The sequence below is a fragment of the Papio anubis genome, chromosome 4 (assembly GCF_008728515.1).
Source record: "Papio anubis isolate 15944 chromosome 4, Panubis1.0, whole genome shotgun sequence".
Lineage (NCBI taxonomy): Eukaryota > Metazoa > Chordata > Mammalia > Primates > Cercopithecidae > Papio > Papio anubis.
The window spans coordinates 42,847,714-42,875,049 of NC_044979.1; the positions used below are offsets into that span (position 1 = coordinate 42,847,714).

The following is a 27,336-nucleotide window of genomic DNA, read 5'->3' on the forward strand; positions in this document are numbered from 1 at the left end:
ATTTCCATGTGTTTGTATAGTTTCCAGGATTCCTTTTGTTGTTGATTTGTGGTTTTATTTCATTGTGGCCAGAGAAAATACTTGACATGATAACAATATTTAAAAAGTTTTAAAGACTTACGTGAATTTGTAAGACTTGTTATGTGGTCTGTCCTTGAGAATGATCAATGTGCTGAGGAGAATGTGTATACTGCAGCCATTGAATGAAATGTTCTGTAAATGTCTATTAGGTTTATTTGGTTTATAGTTCAGATTAAGTCTGATATTTCTTTATTAATTTTCTGTGTGGATGATCTGCTCAATGCTGACAGTAGGGTGTTAAAGTTTCTAGCTGTTATTGCATTGGGGTCTCTCTCTATTTAGCGCTAATAATATTTGTTTTATATATCTGGATGCTCCAGTTTTGGGCACATATATATATTTATAATTGTTATATCTTCTTGTTGATTGGCTACATTATCATTACATTATGACCTTTTTGTCCCTTCTTACACCTTTTGTCTTGAAATCTACTTTGTCTGATATCAGTATAGTGACTCTTGCTATTTTGGGTTTCCATTTGCATGGAATACATTTTTCAATCCCTTTCTTTTAATTCTATGTGTATCTTTATAACTAATGTGAGTTTCTTGTAGACTACAGATTGTTGCATGTTTTTTTTTTAATCCATTCAGCCACTCTATTTTTTTTGATTGGAGAGTTTGTTCCATTTACATTCAATTTTATTATTAATAAGGAAGAAATTACTCTTGCCATTTTGTTACTTTTTTCTGCTCTGTTTTCTGTTTCTCTTCCTTCTTTCCTTTATTTCTGTCTTCTTTTTAGAGAAGGTAGTTTTCCCTGGTGGTATGTTTTAATTTCTTGCTTTTTCTTTTTTGTGTATCTGCTGAATGTTTTTTCATTTGAGTTACCATGAGGCTTGCAAATACCATCTTATAACCCATTATTTTAAACTGATGACAACTTACCACTGATTGCATAAAATTTTTGTTTTTCTCATTTTAGGATCCTTTCTTTATTCTTGACCTTTGGTAGTTTGATTATTAAACGTCTTGAGGTAGCCTTTTTTGGGTTAGATCTATTTGGTGTTTTAGTACCTTCTTGTGCTTGAATATTGATATCTTTCTCTAGGTTTGGGAAGTTCTGTATTATTACCCATTTGAATAAATTTTCTATCCCTGTCTCTTCCTCTACCTCTTCTTTAAGGCCAATAACTTTTAAATTTTCCCTTTGGAGGTTATTTTCTGGATCCTGTAGGCATGCTTAATTCTTTTTTAGTCTTTTTCCTTTTGTCTCGTCTGACCATGTATTTTCAAATATCCTGTCTTCAAGTTCAATAATTCTTTCTTCTGCTTGATGAATTCTGCTGGTAAGAGACTCTGATGTGTTCTTCAGCATTCCTATTGAACTTTTAACCTCCAGAATTTTTGCTTGATTCTTTTTGTTAAATTTACATGATAGTATTCTGAATTGCTTCTCCATTTTGTCTTGAATTTCATTGAGTTTTCTCAAATCTATTTTGAATTCTCTGTCTGAAAGGTCACATATCTCTGTTTCTCCAAGATTTGTTCCTGATGACTTATTTAGTTTATTTGGTGAGGTCATATTTTCCTGTAAGGTTTTTATGCTTGTGGATGTTTGTTGGTGTTTGGGCATTGAAGAGTTAGGTATTCATTTTATTCTTTGCAGTCTGGGCTGGTTTGTACCCGTCCATCTTGGGAAGGCATTCCAGGTATTTAAAAGGACTTGGATGTTGTAATCTAAGTTCTTGGTCACCGCAGTGGTAACTGCATTAGGAGGCAGCTAAAGATTAGTAATGCTGTGGCTCTTGCAGATTCATGCATGTACCACCTTGGTGGTCTTAGATAAGATCCAGAAGAATTCTCTGTGTTGCCTAGCAAGGACTCTGGTACTTTTCTCTTACAGTCTCTCAATCAAATGGAATCCCTCTGTGTGTGCTGAGCTACCTAGATCTTGGGGAGGAGTGACACAAGCACCCCTCTGGCCACCACCAATAGGACTATGCTGTGTCAGAACTGAAGGCAGCACAGCACTGAGTTTTGCCCAAGGCCCATGGTAACCATTGCTTGACTACTGCTTATGTTTCTCTCAAGGCCCTAATGCCCTACCATCAGCAGGTAGTAAAGTCAGCCAGAATTGTGTCCTTACCCTCATGGTGATGAGATCCCCCTCCCCATGCTAGTCCAGAGATGCCAGCTGGGAGCCAGGGCCTGTAGTTGAAAACCTTAGGAATCTACCTGATTCTCTTTTCTACTGCAGCTGAGCTGACACCCAATCCACAAGACAAAGTTCTTCCCACTCTTTCTTTTCCTTTTCACAAGCTACGGACTCTCCCAAAGCTACTACTGCCCCAGGCCTGCAGTGTGTACTATCTGGTTACTCCCAACATTTACTCAAGACCCAAGGTCTCTTCAGTCAACTTGTGGTGAATGCTGCCAGCTTCAAGACTCTCCGTTTAGTGGTCTTACTTCTGGCCAAAAGAATGTCCAGCAATGCTGTCTGATAGCTAAGTTCTGGAATTGAGGACTCTAAGAGCTCGCTGGGTGCTCTACCCCAGTGTGGCTAGCTGTTACTTAAGACACAAGACAAAGTTCTCTTTACTCTTCCCTCTCCTTTTCTCGAGCAGAAGGAGTCTCTCCCCAAACCCACCATAGCTGGGAATACGTTGGATCACACCTAAGCCAGCATGTCTCTGAGTCTCACTCAAGGCCCATCATAAGTACTGCCTGGGTAGTACTGCGGATTATTCAGGGCCCATGGTCTAATTAGCATTTTAAAGATCCTGCCATGACTGGATCCTTCCCTTCAAGGAAGTAGGCTCCCTTCTGGCCCAGGATATATCTAGAAATGGTCATGAGCTAGGCTCTGGAATGAGGGCCTCAAGACTGCCTTGTTCCTTATCCTACTGTGGCTGAGCTGGTAGCCATGTTGCAAGACAAAGTCCACAAAGAGATTTTTCTTCTGGGGAACAGCATAATCACATTTCATTGAATCTTCCCATGCTACACCAAGTTTTTAGACTCTTCTGCTTAGTCTGCAGATGTTGAACAGATAACATCCAACCCAGTCCTCACTCTTGCCTGCTAAACTTTTGTAATTCCTCACAGATAATCAATAATTTAGGGAGAATTAGAGTTAGTCCCATACTATATTTTATTCTGACTCTGTATAGAGTGGCCTGAAGAGGAGATGGTGTTCTTGCTTTGAGAAAAGTATTTATGACTTCTGTTGCATGAGTAACATTTGTGACTGTCTCACAACTTCTTGTCTTGTTTCGTCTTGATCCTTTCTGTTTGAGATTTTCTTTCCTTTGCCTGCTGTGTAGGACTATCACTCCTTCCAACAGCTGACTTAAAATCACTTTCTCTTTCAATATGTTTTTTAAAGCCACTGCTTTTTAATTTCATTGCATGTATTATGGAGCTTTTGCTTTGCATTGTAAACATTTCAGTTATTTACTCAGGAACCGATTTTATAATGCTTAGGAAGACAGGCTGTGTATTCCACTTCTTTCTCTCAGTAGCTGAATGATAATAGGCACGCCATTTACACTCTCTAAATTTTAGTGGCTTCACCTATATAGTGCAATGGGGTTACTAACTAATGGTACCTATCTCCTAAGGTTATAACAAGAATGGAATAAAATAATATATGTAAATTGTTTAGCACAGTGCCTGGTATCTGTTGCTTAATATTATTATCATTATAGTTGTTGTTGCTATAGTTGATACTAATACTGCCCAATAAATTGTAAACTCCTATAACCTTGGGATCACATCTATGACTTCTTTTATATTCTTCATATAACACAAGAGTAAGTGCTTCAGTGAGGCTTTTGGAATGAATGGATGAAAAGTAAAAAGTGAATTAGTTAATGCATATTGTAAATTCTCATTCAACATACTCTTCTTAGAACAGGAGATATTTTCCAATTGTAGGTATACAATGTTCTTTGGCATTCAGTTGCATAGTGTGAAAGATCATTCATATTTGTGAAACTGAAAGTGTTCTTAATAATGTATTTCATAAAAGTATACAGATTAAAAAGGATTAATTTAGAACAGTAGGATAATCTAAATAGCTACCCTAAAAAAATTACCACCGGCATTTTAATGAAATGTTATTTTACAACTTTAAAGCTCATAGCAATATAATTAGTAATATGTGTAATCTTTATTACCAATCTTAATCTTTTTTATATGACTGAAAAATTATTTTATGGTAGTACAATTAAAATAATGCTAAAAATGTCAGCATAACAGAATTAAACTAAAGTAACTACTACAATATTGTACCCCAAACCAGCTAATTTAAATGCAAAAGACTTTGTAGAGGCTATTTATCTGGGTTAATGCATGTTAAGGGATTTAAGGAGTAGTTTGTGTAACTGAAATAAAAGGAAAAATAAGCACTGTACAGCAATCTTTACTATTGTTTAACATGAGGGAAATATTAAATCAGTTTATATATAGGCCACATGAGGAAAATGTATTAGAAGCCACATCATAGCATAGTAAATATAAAGACTACTGCCAGGCAAAACTACATTCATAGGCTTTTAAATGGCAGATTTGAAATGCTTAAAGTTGTCCTTACAGAAACAATAGTACAATATTAACTATGGTAACTAGACAGAAGGTGTAAAATTTTGAAAGTATGTAGTATATTTTGCAAAAGGGATTTTGACAGACTTGGCAGTTGTTTAGCTGACACATGGCTATCGTTAGATATTTTTCTGAATGCTCCTGTCAATTCATAGTAATGACTATACCACTTTCTCATTATTATAAGGTGAAAATATGAAAGGGTTTAAAAATAAGATTAAAAAAATAAAACTGGGCTCAGGATAGAAATAGGAAAGTACAAGCCGGGCGCCGTGGCTCAAGCCTGTAATCCCAGCTCTCTGGGAGGCTGAGGTGGGCGGATCATGAGGTCAGGAGATCGAGACCATCCTGGCTAACACGGTGAAACCCTGTCTCTACTAAAAATACAAAAAACTACGCGGGCGTGGTGGCGGGCGCCTGTAGTCTCAGCTACTCAGGAGGCTGAGGCAGGAGAATGGCGTAAACCTGGGAGGCGGAGCTTACAGTGAGCTGAGATCGCGCCACTGCACTCCAGCCTGGGCTACAGAGCGAGACTCCGTCTCAAAAAAAAAAAAAAAAAAAAAAAAAAAGAAATAGGGAAGTACAGAAAAGTAGGAAAAAATCACCTAGAATTTCACTACCTATACAGTTTCACACTTAAATTTTGTACATATATTTCTAGTTCCTGCTCTCTTAAAATTTTTAGTTTTCTTAAGAACAAAGTTTTGATCATATTTCGCAGAATATTTATGTGTAATATAAAGGAATCCAAGTAATACATGTTACATACAAATTACTTAAAATAGTGAATCATCTGTGTTTTCTCTGTGTTATTTTGAGCCCTAATTTTTTAGACCCTCAAAAAATATTGTGGCTTATGTATTTATTCCTAATTTTTAGGGCTACTCATTTAAAAAAAACTGGTTAGCATTTAAAATATTTTATTAAAGTTTAACTTCTTAATAATCATAACCCATTAAAATTGTATGTAACTTATGACAGAAATATGGATGATAGATTTGAGAGAAACTAGATGCTATAGTATAGTGTGTTTATTATCCTAGTGCAATAATGGAAAGGAAAACTCTGATTTCACAGATAATGCTGCACATTGTATTTGTTTGATTTTGATTTTGTAGGTCCCAGCACACCTGGAAAGTTCTTCCAGGCCTCAGCTACAGAAAGCCCAGAGACAGCAAGTAAATTCTTTCATGATCCTTGATCATCAGATCATCAATCCAACTCTTAAATGGTCACAACCTACAGTGCCAAGTGGTGGGCCTCTTGTGCAGCAGGCACACACAACTCTGGACAGTGATGCTGGCCTCTCAGAAAACCCGCTCACCAAGTTACTAACTCTTGGAAAAGAAGATGACAATGCGCAATGGCATGTATGTCTAATGGCTGGTTATGAAAATATATCATCAGTTTTTGAAAAAATCTCTATAAAGTAATTGAAGTCAACATTTTTACAGTAAACTTTCCAATTGCAAATGTAACAAAATAAATGTGTTTTTAATTAATTAATTATTCTCTATTTATTAACTATATGCATATAAATTCCTATGCATAATAAAATATAAAAATTCATTTTTAATATGCACTTCAATTATGTATTAATGTGAATTAAAATAGGCACTAATAGTGGTATGTGTTTAGAAGATTTAGCTCTAATTGTAAATGTTTTCTGATAAGTTTAGTTGAACTATTTATCAGTAGTTAGATTGTCTTAAATATCCATTACAATAAAACGGGCAGAAATTGCTTAAATAGCAGTAAATTTTTGCTGTAGAAATTGAGTATTAGAATAAGACTAATACTTTTATTGCGTTTATATTATATGACATTATATCTGGATCTTTTAACTTTCGCTTTTCTATACATTCAATTCTATTTTTAATAAATGCTTGGCTACTCTTTACTAAATAACCGAAATTTAGAAGTGCTCATCATACAAAATAAATGAGTATTTAGCTTCATGGAGTTTATATTTATTGTGATTTGCTTGTAATGAACCTTCAGAAAATATTGACGTGTGAATAGAACTGGGAAACAGTGGTACTAGAAAAAAGGCTTCCTTTAACATTTCAGTCTAAAAAATTACAGTAATAACTGAGCTTTCTTTTCTTTTTTCCATTAGATTTGTTAGGTAAAGCTATGGTCCTATGATCTCCCAGGTTTAATCTCCCAATCTACAATCCTGGTGATTATTGCCGATTTCAGGTCAATGATTACCATCTATTAAGCCTGTAGCCTCCAGGCACAAAAGGATAATGCTCAGAATCCCAGTATTTAAATTCCAAATGATAGAGAATTTTTTAAACAAATTTTATGTTAATCTGGAAAAGAGAAAAAAATAAGGATCTGGCGTAGATTGTTAATACAAAATAAAACAATAAAAAATGGGACTTTTTGAAATCTAAAACTGAATGTAAGTACCTGCATGTATATTTACTCTATCTTTACAGTAGTGGATATATAAAAAAACTTTCCTAAAAAATGAATGTAGAACCAGGTTCTCTATTCAGTCTATGAAGATTGTAAAAATATATATTAGATGAAACAATCTGTTCAGTAAATGTTAGATCTACACACACTACAATTTATCCTACAACTACTTATCCCAAAGTTCATTTTCTTGTGTGAAAGATTGATTTCTAAAGAGAAAAACAAATCTTGAAGGATATGCATATGCCAGTTAATTCTAGGTAAAACCTAGAAATGATTTTATTATATATTTTATAAAATATGTACTCTAAAAAATGAGAATGGGTAAGCAACATAGATTCTTCTTTTATTTTTTTATTTAATTTATTTATTTATTTTATTTTTATATTTATATTTTTATTTATTTTTATTATTTTATATATTTATTTATTTTTTCTTTTCTGCCTTTTATGTTTTTTTTATTCTTTAAGCACACATCTTTGCTTTTATACTAAGCTTGTATATATAAATAAAATTCACATGTTTTTAGTGGTCTTCGGGTGCTTTCAGTCAAAGAATCTCATGGCTCAGAAGGGTTGAAAGTCCCAACAATTGCTCTGGCCTTGGGGCAATGTGAACAAACAATGGCTATAGACAATTTTTTTTTCTATTTTTTAAAACCATCATATTTTAAATTATATATACAAAAGTATCTCCCAACCATTATTAATGTCCATTTAATCCGAGTTTTACTGAGTCTGTAATAGTTTTAATCAGTGTGTGGTCTCTTTGAATTTGGTATGTTTATACATCTTCACATACTGCCATCATTCACAGACTTACTATCTTTGATAGCTAGGATATACCCTGTGCTGTTGCAATAGTCTAATACTTTTACTGGTGCTTGGAGTCTTTGGATATAGTCAGTATAGTACAGTTGTGTGGTTTCAGTCCTTAATTTCTCTCACCCATATGTGTAAAAGTTGTAGAATTGTTTTGATGCTTGAATTTTAACTTTTTAACACAAGGGCAGAGTGGGAGCTCAGAAGATGGTTTCTGTTGCCATCTTTCTTTTTTTTTTTTTCTTCTCCCAAGCCTTTTCCACCTGTGACATCAGGGAGCAGTTCATCAATTCAAAGAAGACCCCAGAAATCATAGCTATCACAGGATAAGTCTGAGAACAGCTTTAGATTCAGGATTTGGTCATTGGAATTAGGAGTAACTTGAAGACTGAAAATCTTTAAGATGAATTATAAAATCAAAAGAAGCATTTTGTAATATGGGTCTTTCTAAGATGCAATTCAAACTCGTACCAATAGCACATGGACCCTTCTGCACTTAACCCTTGCACCTGGCTCAGACTTATCCTTTAGTATCTCCATAGAGCTTCATGTTTCAGCTCTATTGGTTCACCACTGGTTCTTGTGGTGGCCGGGTTCTCCTTCTTACGCCTTTTCTTTACCCTCTGCTTATTTGATCATGACCATTTGTCTGGATAATTCTAGCTCACCCTTCAAAATTCATTTCAGGTGTTTTGTCTAAGGGCTTTCCCCGGTGATGATGCTCTGTCTGGGTTTAGCACCTTTTATTTGAGTTTTCATAGCAATGCTGATATCATATAGATAACGATTGCACTTTTCATGGCATTCTCACAGCACATGCTACATTTTAATTATGCCTTTTGTGTTTTTCTTATCTTCTAGTCTGTTAATTCCTTGATGAAACTAACATACCTTGTTCACATTTTAATATCTAGCTCCTAGGACAAATTGTTGCCAATTAAGAATTAGTGCCTTTTTTGGCTAATTCATAAGTTAATGAATAATGAGTACCCTTATTTCAATAATATTTCTCTACTTGCTCTTTTTGGTACAGTAATACTTTAAGTAATATGGTATAATTTGGGAAGAACCATTAGAAAAGTGAAATCAAGGTATTCTAGAAAATCAGAAGGAAGATAAATTTTTTCAGTGTGAGGTCTCAGGAAATCCTGGAAGAGGTAATACTTGAGTTGGGTGTTGAAAGACATATACATCAACAGCAAAGATGACAGAAGATAATTTTTTTGAGTAGAGAATGCTGTAAGCTAGGGGCAGAGTAGATAAGCATAAGTGGGCTTGAGAGTGATACAATTTGGTGCAAATAAGTGACTGAGGTGAGCAAGGAGGATTAGGGTGGGGTTACAGGACTTAAATGCAGATCTGGGAACTTAGACCATGATTCCAAGGTTGTGGGGGACTGTATCAGTTAGATCTGCATTAGGAACATGCAAGAGAAACCCACTTCCAGTGATTTAACTAAAGGAGAGTTACAAATTTTTCTCCCATAATAATCTTATATTATCTCATATAATCTTATGCAATTATATCTTATAATTATTAACAACCTAGAATATTAACAGTGATATTAACAACAAAAATAAGAGAGTATTCATTTAGTCCTTATTTTATGTCAGGTGGTATTTTAAATTAGTTTAACTTTTTAAACATCACTATGGTTTACTATTATCCCCCCCTTTTTTTTTTTTTTGAGACAAGTCTCCCTCTGTCACCCAGGCTGGAGTGCAGTGGCACGATCTTGGCTCACTGTAAGTTCCATCACCCGGGTTCAAGAGATTGTCGTGCCTCAGCCTCCCAAGTAGCTGGGACTACAGGTACATGCCACCACACTCAGCTAATTTTTGTATTTTTAGTAGAGACGGAGTTTTGCCATATTGGCCAGGGTGGGCTTGAACTCCGGACCTCAAGTGATTCACCTGCCTCGGCCTCCCAAAGTGTTGGGATTACAGGCATGAGCCACCATGCCCGGCCCCTATTATCTCCATTTTAAATAGGGCAACTCACATGAAAAGTAGGCCAGAAGTAGGTAGTCAGAGGCTGTTGTAGTTCTCTGTGATGTCAACATAGATCAATTCTTCCTCTATCTTTCTTCTTTACTATGTGACTTTTATCTTAATATGCCTCAAGTGATCACAAGAGGGCTGCTTCACCTCTCAGGTCCTCAAACCAGATGAACAGTAGAGAGAATGCCTCCATGAGGAAAGGAAAACTTTTGCAGAAATTCCGAAGAGACTTGTGCTTATGACTTAGTCAAAAGTGTGTCACATGGCCACATTTAGCTGATGTGAAGCTGAGAAAAATGCATTTTTTCTTCTGAGCATATTGTTTCATCAAAAACATTAGTAAGAAAGAAGAAAATTGATATTTACTACATAACTCTCAATGGATCTGCTGTGGGAACAAGTTTTTGAGTACAAAAGTATCATAATCAAAGTAATGTTTCAGAAACATTTAAATGGCAGTTGAGAGGGAAAGATTTGAGGTTAAGGTTCGTGCTACATGAAGAGATGATGGAATATTACACTGCAATTTAGTTATAGCCTGAATCAGGAAAATTGGTGGTAGAGAGAATGCAAGAAATGAACTCAGGGGTAATGTTGATGCGTCTCAGTGTCATATTGTATACGTAAAGTGAAGGTGGAAGATGAGTTTGGTGCAATTTTGAGATTTTTGAGCCTTTACAGGATGAATAACATAGATGAAGGGACTGTTAAGAGAAGTATGGTAGTCAGAGGGAGTGTAGAGTTTGGCATGAAAGTGATGATGAGCTAACTTAGAGGACAACCAGGAGAAGAGGTTCAAAGGACAAGTGAAAATAAAAGATCTATTTCTCAGGAAAGCATCCGAATAGTCAGTAATTCTTTTTTGAGACGGAGTCTCTGTCTCCCAGGCTGGAGGCACTGGATCTCAGCCCTCCCGGGGTTCACGCCATTCTGGCCTCAGCTCTCCCAGTAGCTGGGACTACAGGCGCCCACACTCGGCCGCTAGTTTTTTTGTATTTTAGTAGAGACGGGGTTTCAACATGCAAACGCCTGTGATGATCTCGATCTCCTGACCTCGTGATCCACCCGTCTCAGCCTCCCAAAGTGCTGGGATTACAGGCTTGAGCCACCGCGCCCGGCCAGTAAGATTTCATTTGTTTCTTCATTCAGACAGCTGTCATTGCCACATGCTCAGGGAACAAACTGCACATCCTATATAATGTATACCATATAGGAGCTTCAGGTTGAGGGCAAGAGAAAAAAAATAACAAATAATTATAATATTATGTAAAAAGATTTAGAGGAAAATGACTAGTAGGGCATTTAGCCAGATGGGATAGCATGAGTGCAGAATAGAGATGGGAAACAGTGTGAAATGAATAGAAAAGAAGGCAGATGGTGGTAGAAGATGACATCAAAGAAGTAAGTAATCAGCAAATTGCAGAGAGGCTAGTACTCCATGTTAAACAGTATCAAGTCACTGTAGGGTTGAAACTTGGGAGCTAGGGTGACATAATCAGATTGGACTCTAGATCACTTTGTCAACTATATAGAGGGAGAAGTCTGGAGTCAGGGATAGGGAGCAGCTGGGAGTCTATTTCTATTTTGCAGTGCGAGAAAGTAAGACTCTCCCTTAAAACATGTTGAACTGTGGTATCAGTGAGATTATCACGTGGAGATGTTGGTGACAGCTAGATATTCAAATCTGCTGGACTGGAGGAAGAGATTTGAGAGTTGTTAGCATATGGGTGGTCTTTGAAATCTTGAATGAGAAATAAATCCCCTTGAGAACCTGAATACAGTGAGGAGAGATGATAGCTAAAGATACTCTTCTGAAGATGACCAACATTTAAGGGATGGTCAGAAGAGAAGGTCCATAAAAGTAAAGTAAAAAGATAACTGGGAGAGTGCGATGTCATTGATGCCAAAGAGGGAATTAAAGAAGGAGGGAGTGATTCACACACCCAAGTATAGCAGATGAGTCTAGTAAAATAAGAACTGATCAATATCTGTTGAACTTGGCTATGAGTCAATAAAAATAATAAAAGGAATGTCAGTAGGATGGTGAGCAGAAGCCATTCTACTTGAATTCAGAGTTAATGGAAGGTGGAGAGATTGACCACCTGGGATGTTTGGGACAGCTGGACAGAAAGGTAACAGGGCAAAGGCATAAAAGGTCATAAAATAAAAATTGTTCAGGTCATCTGCCAGTGTTTAGATTGGAAAACAAAGGCTGCATTTGATGAGTAAGGTCATGGATTTTAAGATTTCAGAAATGAAGCAGTTTAGATGATGACAAGACCCAAGGCATGGCTTTAAGTATAGGTGAAGAGAAGTCTAAATTTAGGTTTATGTGCTGAACTATCAGATTTAGAGAGTGCTGAGTTAAAATATTCAACTACAAGTGTTGATTTACTTTTCCATAGAATTCTGACAGTTGTGTATATTTTTAGGTGCATTTGTGTTCATGATCACTTGGTGTTATTTTTCCTTCAGATTTTAACCTTGAATTTTATATTGCTTAATATGAACACCACTACTGTGGATTTCCTTTTGGTTATATTTACGATACTTTTTTTAACCTTGTTTCAGCTTTTTCTGTTGTTTTAAGTGTGTCTCTTATAGACAAAATATTACAAAACCTTTTAAAAATCCAATTCAAGAGAGAGTTTCTCAATCAGTATGTTAACTCATTTACATTCTTGTACTTACTTCACTATTAGGATTTAACAGTTATAATTTCTTATGTTTTAAGTTACTATACTTCATGTTCCTTTGCCGTCTTTTTTTCTATCTTCCATTGGTCAATTTTTATCTTCTTTTCTGTTTGTTACTCCTAATATTTTGAGTCATCATTATGATTTTTTCTACATCTATATCCTTGTTTAACATTGTATATGCCATACTCTTAAGCAAAAATCTACCTTAGTATGGTCTCATTTCCTTGTTGTCACCTACCATTCTGTATGGATATTTATAGAATTTATGTATGTACAGAATTCCTGTATATATACATACTTATCTATAGAAATACATATATAATTATTGCGCATGTATGTCTCTTTCTACATATATATAGAGTTACTTAGATCACAAAAATTTTACTGTCCTTTACTCATTCTTTTATTTTGTATCAATTTCATGGTTTTATTTATCTTCTGACTGGAGTACTCCTTAAACTGTTTTTAAAAGGTATTTTTGCCTTAAACTTTCTGAGTTTTTATATCCAAAAAGAATTTAATTACATCCACGTACTTAAAAGATACTTTGTTGGCTATAAATGTGTAGGTTCAAAGTTCTTTACCTTTAATATTTCTAGTATTATCTCATTTTCTTTTGCACTCAGTATTGTTAACAAGTTTTATTCTTGTTCTTCTGTTAATCTTTATTTTTACATATCTGAAAGCATATAAATGTTTTCCTTTGTCCTTGAATCTTATACTTTTTATGCCTATTATCTCCATTTTTACTTTTGTCAAGCAATTTGCCCTGTCTTTGTAATCTTATGATCTTAATTTATTATTTTGAGGATGCCTACTTGCGGGTTTGTAATTCTCATTTCGTCTGATCTATTAATTCCATTTCATCTGATACAAAATGGTGTGTTTGTTGTCGCTTTAACATAACAAATGGATTCCTAGGTTTTTAATTATGGAGATACTTAGAAGTTGTGAAGGTTTTAGACTGGATTTTAGATTTTAACATTCATGAAGATAATGGTAAAACCGAAATGAGGGGAAAAAGTAGTCATGTAGGTAGATGACAGAAATGAGGGATGGTAATGTTAAAGGCAAAGGCACAACCTCCAAAGGAGGATGTTTCACATGTAACAAAGAAAAGTTTCTTTCTGGAATAAGGGAAACCTAAGCATGCTTTATAGTCAAAATGAAAAATTAAACAGACTGCGTCATTTATGACGTAAACTTCCAGAGAGAAAATAGATGAATGACTTATATGTAATTTTTACTGAATCCACTCCTAGTATCCAAATGAAAAGCACTCCCCATAAATTATGTTTAGCAGTCTTCTTTCCTCAAGTCTTCTTCACATCTGTTCAGTACAAGGTTTTTTCCCATTTAGTGACAGAATATGAGTAAAATATCACAAAATAAAAATTCAGTTTTAATAACAATCAAGAATCTACTTAAAGAATTTCAGAGACTGGACTGAACAAAAGAAACGAAATATGCACATGTATTAACCTAGCTTCTTTAAAGATCTCTTTGTGCACAAGAATTTAACATCTGACCATGAGTAGAGCTACACCCTCCCCTGTAGTACCCATGAACCCCATGTGGCTATTTGAATTTAAAGTTAGTTCAAATTCAATAACTTATTTATTTGTATTTATTTTTATTTTTTTGGAGATGGGGTCTCACTCTGTCGCCCAGGCTGGAGTGCAGTGGTGCAATCTCTGCTCACTATAGACTATGTCTCCCGGGTTCAAGTGATTCTCCTACCTCAGCCCCCGCAAGTAGCTGGGACTACAGGCATGCACCACCATCTGCCTGTCTAATTTTTGTATTTTTCAGCAGAGACAGAGTTTCATCATGTTGGCCGGGCTGGTCTAGAACTCCTGACCTCAAGTGATCCGCATGGCTCAGCATCCCAAAGTGCTGGGATTGCAGGTGTAAGCCACTGCACCTGGCCAAATTCAGTAACATTTTATAAAATTAAATGAAATTAAAATTTCAGTTTCTCAGTTATGCTAGCCACATTTCATGTGTTTAGTAGTCATATGTGGATATGTGGTTAGTTATTACTATTAATACATTTGTCATTTCAGATATAGGACATTTCCATCATTGCAGAAATTTCTATTGGTTACCGTCGGCCTTGAGGATTCTGTGATGTTAGTTTCTTGCATACTCCACTTCATCTCTAACTGCTCTTGCCCTTGCACACTCTATTCCCATTAGTGCTTATTCTTTCTCAAACATGTTAAACTTGTTCCTACCTTAGGTCTTTCTTATTCCTTTCCCAAGGATCACCCTTCCCCATGTTAATCTTATCTCTGTTCAAATGTCAGTAAATCTTCTCTGATTCTCTTTATAAAATAACAACCATTTTCATCAAGCTGTATCCTATTCCTGCTTTAATTTCTTCAGCCTGCTATTTGTTATTAAGCTGTTTACGGGTCTGTTTCCCTAAGAATTTGAGCTGCATAAGAGTAAAAATTTCCTGCTACTGGTTATGGTAGCTCCAGTTCTAACCACAAGATCTCACAGTAAACATTGCTTAATTAATATTTGTTAAGATGTGAATAGTGTTCCATATTTTTTGGGCTATCCTAGTAGAATTCTCTGAACACTTAATTCTCTTACATTCCCAGATATCTTGCTTTGAAGATAACATCAATAGAATTATAAGGTATTTTTCCATATCTATCAGAGTGTACTCCTGATCGTATCTGCATATATCATGGGAAATTCACAGTACTATAGTTATATAAATAAAACTTTCACAATATCTTTGAGTTTATATCACACTTAAAAATTTCACGAAATGGAATATGAATGGAAGCAAAGCGAGCTAGAGCTAGAGCAGAGAGAGAGAGATAAAGAGAGAGAGAAGCAACCATTTTTTAAAATGTATAAACTTTTAAAATCTCCTTCAGCTAAAGTACAGAAGGGAAGGAAAGTTTCTATTTTAGAGAAGAATTGAAAAAGGAAATAGAAAGCCAATGAGATTTGGACTATAGAGCCACATTTCTAGGATGTCAGTCCTTCCTCCACCACTCACTCACTATATAATCTGGGGCAAATTATTAAATTTTTTTTTTCTCTCAGTTTCCTTTTCTGTATAGCAGAGTACTCATTTCATAGGGATATTATAAGTATTAAATGAATTATGTATGCAAAGCACTTAGAAGCATGCCTGGTACATCTCATGCACTATAAAAGTGATTTTTATTGTTACTATTTAAAATGTTCAGAATTATTGTTGTTTTTGTTATTGCTATTGCTATTATCTATTATTATTGGTCTTTAGAGAAGGTAGGATGAAATGTTTCCATCTATTCTATATCTACAGGAATGTACTGGCTAATATTTAACCATGAATATTTAGATATCCATGTGCAAGATGCAATCAGAACATTTTAAAAGAAAAATAAAGTTTGTACATAGTAATCTCTGTACATATTAACTATAGGGACCCTGTCTGCCTTGAGATATTTCATGATAACCACTCTATTTATGTAGATACTGATTTCCAAGAGACTAGTCCAGGGTGCTTTGCCAAATTGTCACCTGTCAGCCTTTGGACACAAATGCAAGAAAAAGCAACAGACCAAAGATTGTCAGGGTCCCCGCATTTTCAATGCTAAAGTAATGTGTTTATATATATATATAATATTGAGGTTTTATATATATGTATATATAACCTCAATTTAAATTGTCTAAAAAACTTTTAAAGATTGCTAGGATTTTTCTCTCTGATTTCAGACTGAAGCACAACTTTTAACATTATGTACAATATTCTAAATGTATTATATTTTGCTAGATGGAGGACGTTATTGAGGATATAATCGGTATGGAATCAAGTTTTAAAGAGGAAGGAGCAGACTCTCCTCTGCTAATGCAAAGAACAGTAAGTGCTTTCAGACCCAAGAAAGTCATTGAAACTGAAATGAATACACTCTGATAATAAAAAAGTTTGATTAGCAAATGGTGTTTTTTTCTGCACTTTTTAAACAGACAAGATAAAAGATGAATACTAGAAAATATTTATTGGTGCAGAAAAAAAAGGTTATCTAATGGTTGAAGAAGAATATAGTGCTTGTGCTAATCTCTCTCTCTGTCTCTGTATCTATCTATCTAATCCTATATACATGCATCTAACTATATATCTAATTTGCTAGCATTTTCTGTGAGGAATTTAATCTTTAGATTTTCTATTTTTAAGCACAGCATGTAATCAAACACCCTTATAAGGTCATGACTAAATTTTGACTATTTTACCATGACTAATACAGCTTTCAGATTTAGAGGCTCTATACCTTTGTACAAGAAAGAAAATATTGCAACAATGAAAAATATAAATTTACTTCTAAGCCAACAGCCAGAGGTTAAAGTCAAATTGAAAAAGATAGAACAGGCCTCACCCTCCTTTAAAGTATGTAGAAATACTTCTATGTTGAAATCAGTACAAATTCCTGCAATATGAAGGGATAGTGTCTTATCTCCTATTTGCTTGCTGTGCACCTTCTGATTGTTCATTTATGAATCATAAAAATGTTATCTGTAAAGGGTATATAAGTTCTTTCAACACATTGTGAAGGATTATTGTTGGTTTTGTTGGTTTGTTTATGGTTTACAATCTTTTAAAGAAGACGAGAAAAAAGGATCTCAAAGATTGCAATTGAATTGTTACTTTAAACATTTAATTTTAAAAAACTGAATTCTGACTGTATTGAGTTGTGGACTATTCATCAGTAAGTCAATAGGCTAGACTATATGATGATGGATGTTTTCAATTTAGGGCCTAGAAAAAAATGCTGGTAGAAGCATCCCTTTTTTTCTGTTTCAATTCTTAAGTAGACTATCTGATGAGAGAAGTGTCTCTTTCTCCTTTTCTCTAGTATGCAGGACCTACACGTAGTGCTAGTCAAGTCACCAATACTAACTTTCCTTGCTAAATATCAGATAAGGTTTAAAACCTGGTTTTTGTTGCAGGATTCTTTTTGCAGTTTTCATTTTTTTAAATGTAGAATGATGACTCTACCTTTTTTCTCTTCAGATTTCAAGTAGCGTAGTGACATGAAAACTAATTCTCCAGATACATTTGATATTAATGCTAATATCTCCCTTTCTAATTTCACAGCATGAGGATACTATTTTCTTAACCAATGTTCAACTTCTCAGTTTGAGGAAATGATATTAATTTCCTGCAATCTTCTCTTCTTTGTACATGGTACTTACTTCGTTGAAACTGTATACTGAAACATTCTCTGTCAAATTATCTACTTGTTTCGTAGAATCTTTGTAGAATGGTTTACTCAGTAAAAACTTGGTGATGAATTTCACTGGGAATATACTTTTGACACACAAAATGTACTTTTAAATAGATGGATACTACTGGCCTAAGTGTATTTACATAAAGAAATATCTGAGGTTAATCAACCAAAGATTATTGATAATTTAGATCCACATATAAAACCAAGCAGTTCAATTAACCAAATATTTACATAATACTTATTATATGTAAAGCATAATATTCACACAATATGAGACTACAGGTTGAGTGAGGCACAATTTACATGTCAAGAGATGACAATATAATGGCGTAGCACAATGAGTTGTGCCTGAGAGTTAGGGCGGGAAAGAATGTGGAACTTGTGTTAAACATGGTTCTAGTCCAGATATTATGCAAATCATGTAACCTGCCTTTGCTTTGGTATCTATTTCTGTATTATAGGAATAATTAAAAATAGTGGTCTCTGAAAGCTGTTTTAATTGATATCTTATAGACTACATGTGTTCATTTTGAATGCTAGTTAGAGATTTGCTCTGCAGCTCAAATGAAGGAGAAACCATGCGAAAGTGAGAATTTTTGGAAGTCCTTTAGAAAGAGGTGATGTTTGAAATATAGTTATGAAGTACTGTATAGTTAAGATTTTAAGAGATAGACATGAAGGCAGAAAAGTAGCAAGTTAAGAGAACAACATAAGGCAAGAAGTGAGAAAAAAGAGAATGTACAAGAATAGCTGGTAGAATAGGGGTAGGAAACTCTGAAGGATTTTTATAGTTTATGTAGATAAAAGCAAAGACTTGTTAGATTCAGAAAAAAGCTTTGAGTAAGTATATTAGCCAGTGAACTTTTGGTTGCAGGTGGTTAACCTGACTCATAAGGGGCTTAAGCATGAAAGGAATTTATTGGTTCATGCCATCTAAAAATCCCTAAGTAATATTGTATGTGGGCATCCCTTTGTAAATTTGTCTCTGTTTTCTTCTGTGCTGGCTTTATTCTCAGCCATTGAACAGACACTGTCATAGCCTATTCCCAGCCATGCATACACTTTTTTCTTGCTAACCTAGTTTTTTTTTTTTTTCAGACATCCATTCCTTCACAAGAAAGAGGAAGTTTCTGATTAATTTAAACCAATTCTGGTGGCCCCATTTCCCTTGCCAGACTTTGTTTTAAGAATGGGCCTGTGCTGCAATTCTGGCAAGTTGAGCAGGATACTGAGATCTGCTTGGAAGTTTTCTTTAGTCTATAATTTCAAGAAAGAGAAGGGTTTTTGCTTCTCCATGATGTATGGGGCTTCTGTAGCCTTTTTTTTCCCTGAAAGATAGATAAAGTGGGAAAAACACAAGAAACAAAGGGAAAGAGAAAATGGACAGATATGGAAAGAAATGCTGCTATGTGCCCCTGGAGAATTATTTTGCCTATGGATATGTAAGGTTTTCTTTTCTTTATTTTATAAGCCAATTATGTCAGGATTTTCTGGTTCTCAAAAACAAATGCATCCTAATGGAAACATTCAGTAAGGATGGGATACCTAAGAGGAAATGTTTTTCTTCTTAGTTCCAGTTAAAACCCTGGGATAACAGAGCAGCTTCTGTCACGTATCTATTTCTAAGCCGATGTCTCTGGGTCTTGGGCCTACCCTAGAGCTGTGGCTTGAGCAGCCCTCCACAACTAATTGCCCAGACTGAGAATGAGAACCAAGAAAGCAGCAGTTGTTACCCAAGCAAATGTGAATGGATTCTAGTCAGGCTAAATCAACAGATGTTTATTATAATAAGCTTCAAAAATGAAAATATTTATCAATTATTATTATTATGTTCACCTACTATATGACATGGGTTATCTGTGTTAGTCCCTTTTCCATTTCTATAAAGGAATACCTGAGGCTGGATACTTTATGAAGAAAAGGCGATTATTTGGCTCATGGCTCTGCAGACCGTATACACAAAGCATTATCCTGGTATCTGCTTCTGGTGAGGGCCTCAGGAAGCTTTTAGTCATGGCAGAAAGGAAGGGGATCCAGAGCATCATATGGTGAGACAGGGAGCAAGAGAGAGGGGAGAAGTTTCCATGCTCTTTTAAATAACGAGCTCCCATGTGAATAAGTGTCCTAGTTCATTATCTAAAGCCATATCTATCATTTATGTCTGGAATCCCTTCCAAAGGACTTTTCTTCTTTAAATAGCGCCTTCTAGACCATAAATATATGCTGATCTACTGGATTATAAACATCAGCACTTACCAGTCTTTAATAACACTCACTAAAAGCAAACCAAACCAAACAGCACCCTTTAAACACACTTCCTCTCTGGCTACCAGGCTATTTCGTGACTCCTTTACACACACAAAAAAACCTCACTGCCCCCATTTTCTCCCTGCCTTGACTTCCTTCCCTCTCATTCTCTCCTCTCCAATAGGGCTTTTGTCCTCACAATTCTAAAAGGGCTCTGAAAACCAATCAATAGCAATCCAATAGCAAGCCAATCAATAGCAATCAATAGCAAACTAATCCAGTAGCAAATTCTCCATTGTCATCTGACTTGGCTTCTCAGCGGCATTTGACATGGTTGACCACTTCTTTCTTCTTGAAGAGCTATCTAGGATTCTGTGAATTCTCTGATTTGTTCACTCATTTTATTGATTCTTTTTTCTCTAATAGATGTAGATGTCTAAATTCTGGAGTGTCCCAGGGCTCAGTCTTTGGTCCTCTTTTCTCGTATATCAATACATGTCCTATAGGTAACATCAACACATCTCTAGCCTAGATCACTCCCCTATATGCCAAACTTATATATTCTACTGCTTACTTGGTATCTTTTGTGGTTCTAACAGATATCTTCAACATAACATGGCCGAAAAGAAGTCCTCCCTCCAAAATCTGCTTTTAGTTGGTGTGAAACAACAAACAAAAATGGTCATTCTTTGCTTTTCTGTCTCTTACTCCCATACCCACATCTATCAGTATGTCTTCGTAATCCACATCCAAGATTTCCAGAATCTCACTGCTTCCTATCATGTCCTCCTGTAAAACATGTTCCATCATCTCTCATTATTGTCACAAGCTCTGACCTAGCTTCCCTGCTACTTTTTGTTGCCTTATAGCTGTTCTTCACAAAGCAGCCAGAATAATCTTCCTAAAGAAATAACCAGATCCTGTTTCTCCTTGCTTAATATTTTATTAATTTTCTGAAACACTCAGAATATAATCCAGACACTTTATTATAGTCAGCACTTCCCTTTGACTTCAGGGTCTGGATTCAATGGCATCCTTTCTCCTCCTTAAACATTACAGGAATATTATCATCTTACAACCATTGTACTTCCTTTTCTTAGTTTGGAATGCTTTCATCTCAAATCTTTGCATGGTTATCTCTTTATGATTCAGATATTTAGTCAATGTCAGCTTGTCAAAGGGGCCTTTCACAATTACCCTAACTAGAAGACCCTACCCCATGACTCCTCAAGTCAATGTCTTATCTTATTTACCCTCAGACTTATGAGCAGTGTAACACAAATGATCTTATTTATTATTGCATTTACCTATTTATTCTGTGCTTCCCCCTGTAGAATGCAAACCCCTTGAAGACAGGGATTTTGTCTGTCTCATTTACTGCTGTGTCTCTGGAGCCTAAAACTGTAGCCTGTTTTGTTGTTGTTAGTACCCAGCATAGTGACTAGCACATCACAGGTGCTCAGCAAATGCATGTTAAATAAATGACTAAAATTCACGCATAGTATTGAAATAATTGTTTTCATTATACATCCTATTCAGGAATACTTTTAATGGACTAAAAGCAGTAGCAACAAGAATAAAGACAACAATAATAATAACTGCCATGCATTGGTTACTTACTAGGTGACAAGAATTATGCAAAATGCTTTTAGTGAAAAACTACATTTAATTTCACAACAAACCTATGAGACAGAGACTATTATTGCCTATTAAAATTTTACAAATGAGGAAAGAAGCTTAGAGAAGTTAAGTAACTTGCCCAAGTTCACATAGTTAATGAATGGCAAAGTAGGGCCTTGAATCCAGCCCTGCATGAAACCAATGCAACTATCCTACCCATTCTGCTGTGCCAGCAGTCTCAGGGAAGCAGCCATTTCATAGAACTTTAGAATCATATGATTTGAAGGGGTCTGAGACAGATCTGATCATCTGGCACACTCCAGCTGAATGATTGCTTAGCCTCTGAGTTTAGATCTGTGTATTATTTACATCCATTGGTCTTAGTTTCAGCCCTTTCTTTCGGAGACGTGGATGTGCATAGTAACTCATTTCTTTTAACATATATAGGTTTTTTTTTCAATCAAGTGTCTGTAAATGCTGGTGGCATTTGGCAATCTAAGTAAACTGTTATAGTTCAAGATCATTCCAGAGACGAGGAATGAGTAAATATTAACAACCCCCTGTGCTTGGTTGGAACTTGAAAGGACTGTATAACATCAGTGAGCAAGCTTTTGTCAATCACAGTCTAGACCAGGTTAGTCTTAAAGTCCAAAGAAGAACCAAAGTTCACTTTAGTGTAGAAGTTTTTGCAGAGTTCTCTTGGTTATTGCTTGCAAGTTTAAGGAAAAGAAAATGATGAAGGAGACAGAGAAAACCATTGCTATTGTGAAGGTTATAGACACTTCAAAGTTAAAACTGGTGAGCAAGTATATTTTGGAATTCTTTCAGTGTTTGGAGATGAAACCACCTTAAATACTGAATTTAAACTTTATAAACTTATAGTCAATAAAATAAGGTATGTAAACATTGAGCTTTGAAATGCATAAAATATATTCTGCTGTATTGACAAGCATGTTTACTTACAAGATTATTTTCAGTGCTCTGGACTATAGTAAAAAATTGTAACAGTATATTTAGTAAAAAATATTAAAACTCATGTTTATTATTACTTTTTAATCAAAAGATGAGGGTTTCAAACTAATTGTTGCAGTGTTTACATTACATTAATTGTATTTATTTATTTATTACTAAATAGATCATTTGTATATAATATGTATGATGCAAAATTATTTATAAATTATCATTCTTTGTTTTACTTTAACTTTTCTATTATTGTATATAGTCACATATTATATTTCCAGATAATCTGCCACTATATGTGTAAACCAGCTCACCAAGGACAAGAGATCTCCTATTCCAGCTCAACACATTATATTTACATATGTCATAATAGGACAAAAATAATAACAACAATAACACAGCGGGATTTCTCTATTCAGTGCATGTCATTTAAACTGTATACCTCTGCTTTAGTAGCAAAGAAAACAAATTTAGAGGAATATTAATGGTGTGTGTCCTGAAACTATAAAGACCTTGTTTACTGCATCTAAATGAATAAACACCCAAAAGGAAAGACAATAATCTTTCAAATGCCATTTTTTTTTTGCATGCATCGTGTACTCTAGACGCCCCTATGGTGATCCTCTTTATACAAGAAGTTTATTTTCCTATTATGTCCACAGTTATTCCATCTAATCTTTTACCATTTTAGGGTCACAATCAATGTTTTCACAAAAACCACAATATAGGATCCAAACAACTCAAATACTCCTTCAGTTTCCCTTGACACTCACATTAAATATATGATAGTGCACGTGCACATACATGTAAGGTATTTTTTTCCTTTTGTTATCTCTATTGAGAACTTATCTGGAAATATAATATGTGACTATAAGACTTTTTACATTTTTGTATTTATAATGAAATTATCTAGGATATTATATATATGTGTATGTATATACACATATATATGCTGAAGATTCTTAGCTTTACATATATAATCCATTTTCAAGAACATGGTAAATATACACTATAATGCCTTTTCTCTTGCTGAGAGAATAAAAATGGAGAATGATAAAGCAATTAGTTTAAATTCAATTAGAAAATGTATTGCAAGTTTGTTAGCTCCATATTATGAGGGTGAAAGGAAAAATACACCAAGCTGGCCTGAGGAAGAGTGCTGTAGAGGGCTTACCCAAACTTGAGCCTTAGATGTGGATGCTTATTGAAGGAATGGGGACATTGGTAGTGCAGAAAGCAGCAGTGGGAAAGAATAAAACTGAGAAAAATTAAATCCAATGCCTTGTAACATTTTTTAGTACTCAAAACACTTAAGAATAAAAAATTTAAAGGCAAGGGCCCTTCTACCTATAGGGTAGATAATAAAGAATCCAGACATTGTGTTACACATTCCTGGGTTTGAATCCAAGCTCTCTACTTCTTTATAAAGCTATATGATCATAAAATGATTATTTCGTTTATTAGAGCTTTAATTATTTCACGTTTAAAATGACAATTATACTTACTTGAGTTGTTATAAAGATGACTTGAGATATTGTTATTTAAATTATTATTATGAAACATGCTTGGTTTAATACTTGATATATAATAAATGCTCAGCTGTCGATGACAGAGCACATATGTTAGGATCCTGCTTGTATTTTATTATCTTCTTAAAAAAATTCCCCATATATAAATTTACAGATTCTTTGCAGTAACCTTCTTCCCCCTCACACCCTCCCTCTTGCTAGGGTTTGAAGTCTATTGTTGAGAGCCATGGGCACAGTATGTTTACATGTGGTGGTAAGAAATCTTTCATCTTGAGAGTGGTGGGAAATAATGTCAAATGGAGAGAGTGGGGCCGTGCAGCGAGATTTTGAAAACTAAACACAAGACTTTGGGCTTAATACATGAGTTAAGGCAGAAAGATTTTAGATTTCAGATTTTTTGACTGGGAGAAAGCAGAAGGAAGTTGTATTTTTAAACTATGAGTTAGTCTGGGAGGGTTAGTGGTAGTTAATTGAGAGAGATGAAGAAATACTAGTGGCGGGGAACATAATTTAGGCTTAGGGCTGTGAGGATCTTGAAATATGAGAATAGGGAAGAATTTTCACACTGAGAAATGACTCTTAAAAAAAGTCATATTTGAGTGATAGATCAGATATAAAATATGGAGAGGGAAGAGGCCAAAACAGTAGAAAAAGCATATGTGGAATTCAGGTCAGATTATTTATGTTGTCCTGTATTTGTTCTGATAACAATAGATGGATGTATAAACATTTTCAGAGGTTAATTTTATTTAGATGTTTCTACAATAATTTTGGACCCAGATTTTAGTTTCTTATAGGGCAGCACTGATTTTAAAAAAACCCAAAGCTATATTTTTCTAGGGTTATGAAAAAATGTATTGTCTCAAAAACATGTTGCCAATGCACTAAATTTGAATAAAAATTTCACTGTCTTTTCTTCCGGACTTAAAATTGCAATTTGGAGACGTTAGTAACTTCAACTAAATAAAATAAAATAAAACAAAATTAAATTAAATTAAATTAAATTTAATGGTAAATTTATTTAAATGGTAAACAGTGTTTCACAATTTTGTATAAAATCATTCTACATGTAATTAAATCAGCATCTTTACACAGTAGTAGAGTAGGAGATTAAGAGTAACAAATTCGATGAAGAGAATCAGAATATCTAAGCCTGAAGAGGTAGGAAAAATTCTCTTTAGGAAACTACTACTGTGGTAGAATTTTTGTAGATAAGAAATATTACATCTTGGAAGCATTTTTACAAAATGGCTTGATATATATCTTGAAAATACGATACTTTTCCCCATAAAACTATCTAGTTCAGGTATTTTCCTTATGAAGTATGTTTAAAGTTTGTTTTGATTCCTCAGTAATCATAATACGATTACCACTATTAATAGTACCACTATTAATTCTTCAGTCAGTAATTACGTTTACTAAGTAGTATTTTTCTAGAAAATTTTGCATTTTGTCGAAGCATTTACAATCAATGGCAAATTTTGTCAACTGTGAATATAGATCATTTCACTTATTTATTTCCAGTGTGGGTAGCTTTTGTTACTTTTTTTTGCCTAATTATTCTGGCTAAAACTTACAATACTATGTTGAATAGAAGCAGTGAAAATAGGCATCCTTATATTGCTCCCTGTTGGTAGTATATCTCATTATGTTTTTATACTGGCGTAAAATATTTATAACATAAAATTTACCATTCTAACCATTTTTAAGTGTACAATTCAAAGGCATTAAGTACATTCATAATGGGCAACCATCACAACTATCCATTTCCTAAACTTTATCATAATCCCAAACAAAAACTCTGTACTCATTAAGCAGTAGCTCCCCTTATCTACGTATTTCCAGCCCCTGATAGCTTTTGGTCCACTTTCTGTCTCTATGAATTTCACTATTCTGGGTACCTCATATAAGTAAAATAATACAATATATATCCTATTGTGCTTGGCTTATTTCACTTAGCATAATTTTTTCAAGTTTCACCCATGTTGTAGCATTCATCAGAATTTCATTGCTTTTTAAGCTTGAGTACTATTCCATTATGTGTATACACTACATTTTATTTATCTATGCATCTGTTGATGGACATTTGACTCTTGCAAATAATGCTAATATGAACACTGGTGTACAATTATCTGTTTAAGTCCCTGCTTTCAATTCTTTTGGATATACACTTAGAAGAGAAATTACTGGATCATATGTTAATACTATACTTAACTTTTGAGGAACCTCCATACTGCTTTCCACAATGGCTGCACCATTTCACATTCCCACCAGCATTCCTCAGTTTTTCTTTTGATATTAGCCATCCTAATGAGACTGAAGTATTACACGGTAGCTTTGATTTACATTTTCCTAATGACTAGTGATGTTGGGCATCTTTTCACGTGCTTATCGGCCATTTGTATACATCTTTATTGGAGAAATGTCTATTCAAGTCTTTTGCCTATTTTTAAAATGGGGTTGTCATCATTTTAAACAAACTATCACAAGGACAGAAAACCAAACACTGCATGTTCTCACTCAGAAGTGGGAGTTGAACAATGAGATCACATGGACACAGGGTGGGGTGTATCACACACCAGGGCTGGTTGGGGTGTGAGGGACTGTGGAGGGGATAGCATTAGGAGAAATACCTAATGTAAATGACGAGTTTATGGGTGCAGCAAACCAAAATGGTACATGTTTACTGATGTAACAAACCTGCACTTTGTGCACATGTACCCTAGAACTTAAAGTAGAATAAAATAAATAAATAAAATTGGGTCGTTTGCTTTTGTTGTTGAGTTGAAGATTTATTTTTATATATATACTCTGGATCTTAATCTCTTGAGAAATACATGATCTGCTAGTGGCTTCTCCCGTTGTGTGGGTGGTTTTATAGATTTTTTTTCTTATGTTTATGTATTCGATCCATTTTGAGTTAATTTTTGTATATGATGTTAGATAAACATCTAACTTTATTCTTTTGCATGACGATAGCTAGTTTTCCCAACACCACTTGTTGAAAAGAATTCCTTTCCCCACTGAGTAGTCTTGGCGCCTTTGTCAAAAATCATTTGACCATAACATAAAGAGTTTATTTCTGGACTTGCTGTTATACTCCCTAGGTCTATGTGTCTTATTGCCAGACTCACGGTAGCACAGACTGACAGACTTAGATTACTGCAGCCT

The 27,336-nt window shown here is 34.7% G+C and overlaps 1 protein-coding gene across 7 annotated transcripts in view; it reads left to right on the top strand.

Annotated features, from left to right (window-relative positions):
• TFEC (transcription factor EC) overlaps positions 1-27,336 on the top strand; it is a 200,219-nt gene that overhangs the window by 154,462 nt on the left and 18,421 nt on the right. For 4 of the 7 annotated variants that reach the window (XM_017957119.3, XM_017957120.3, XM_021936199.2 and 1 more), the window contains 2 exons: positions 5,744-5,995; positions 16,357-16,443. In XM_017957119.3, the coding sequence (XP_017812608.1) occupies positions 5,744-5,995; positions 16,357-16,443 (339 nt within the window). Of the gene's footprint in view, positions 1-5,743; positions 5,996-16,356; positions 16,444-16,480; positions 22,475-27,336 lie in introns of those variants that run through there. The other 3 variants (XM_017957122.3, XM_009203726.4, XM_031665938.1) reach the window with 2 other exon arrangements.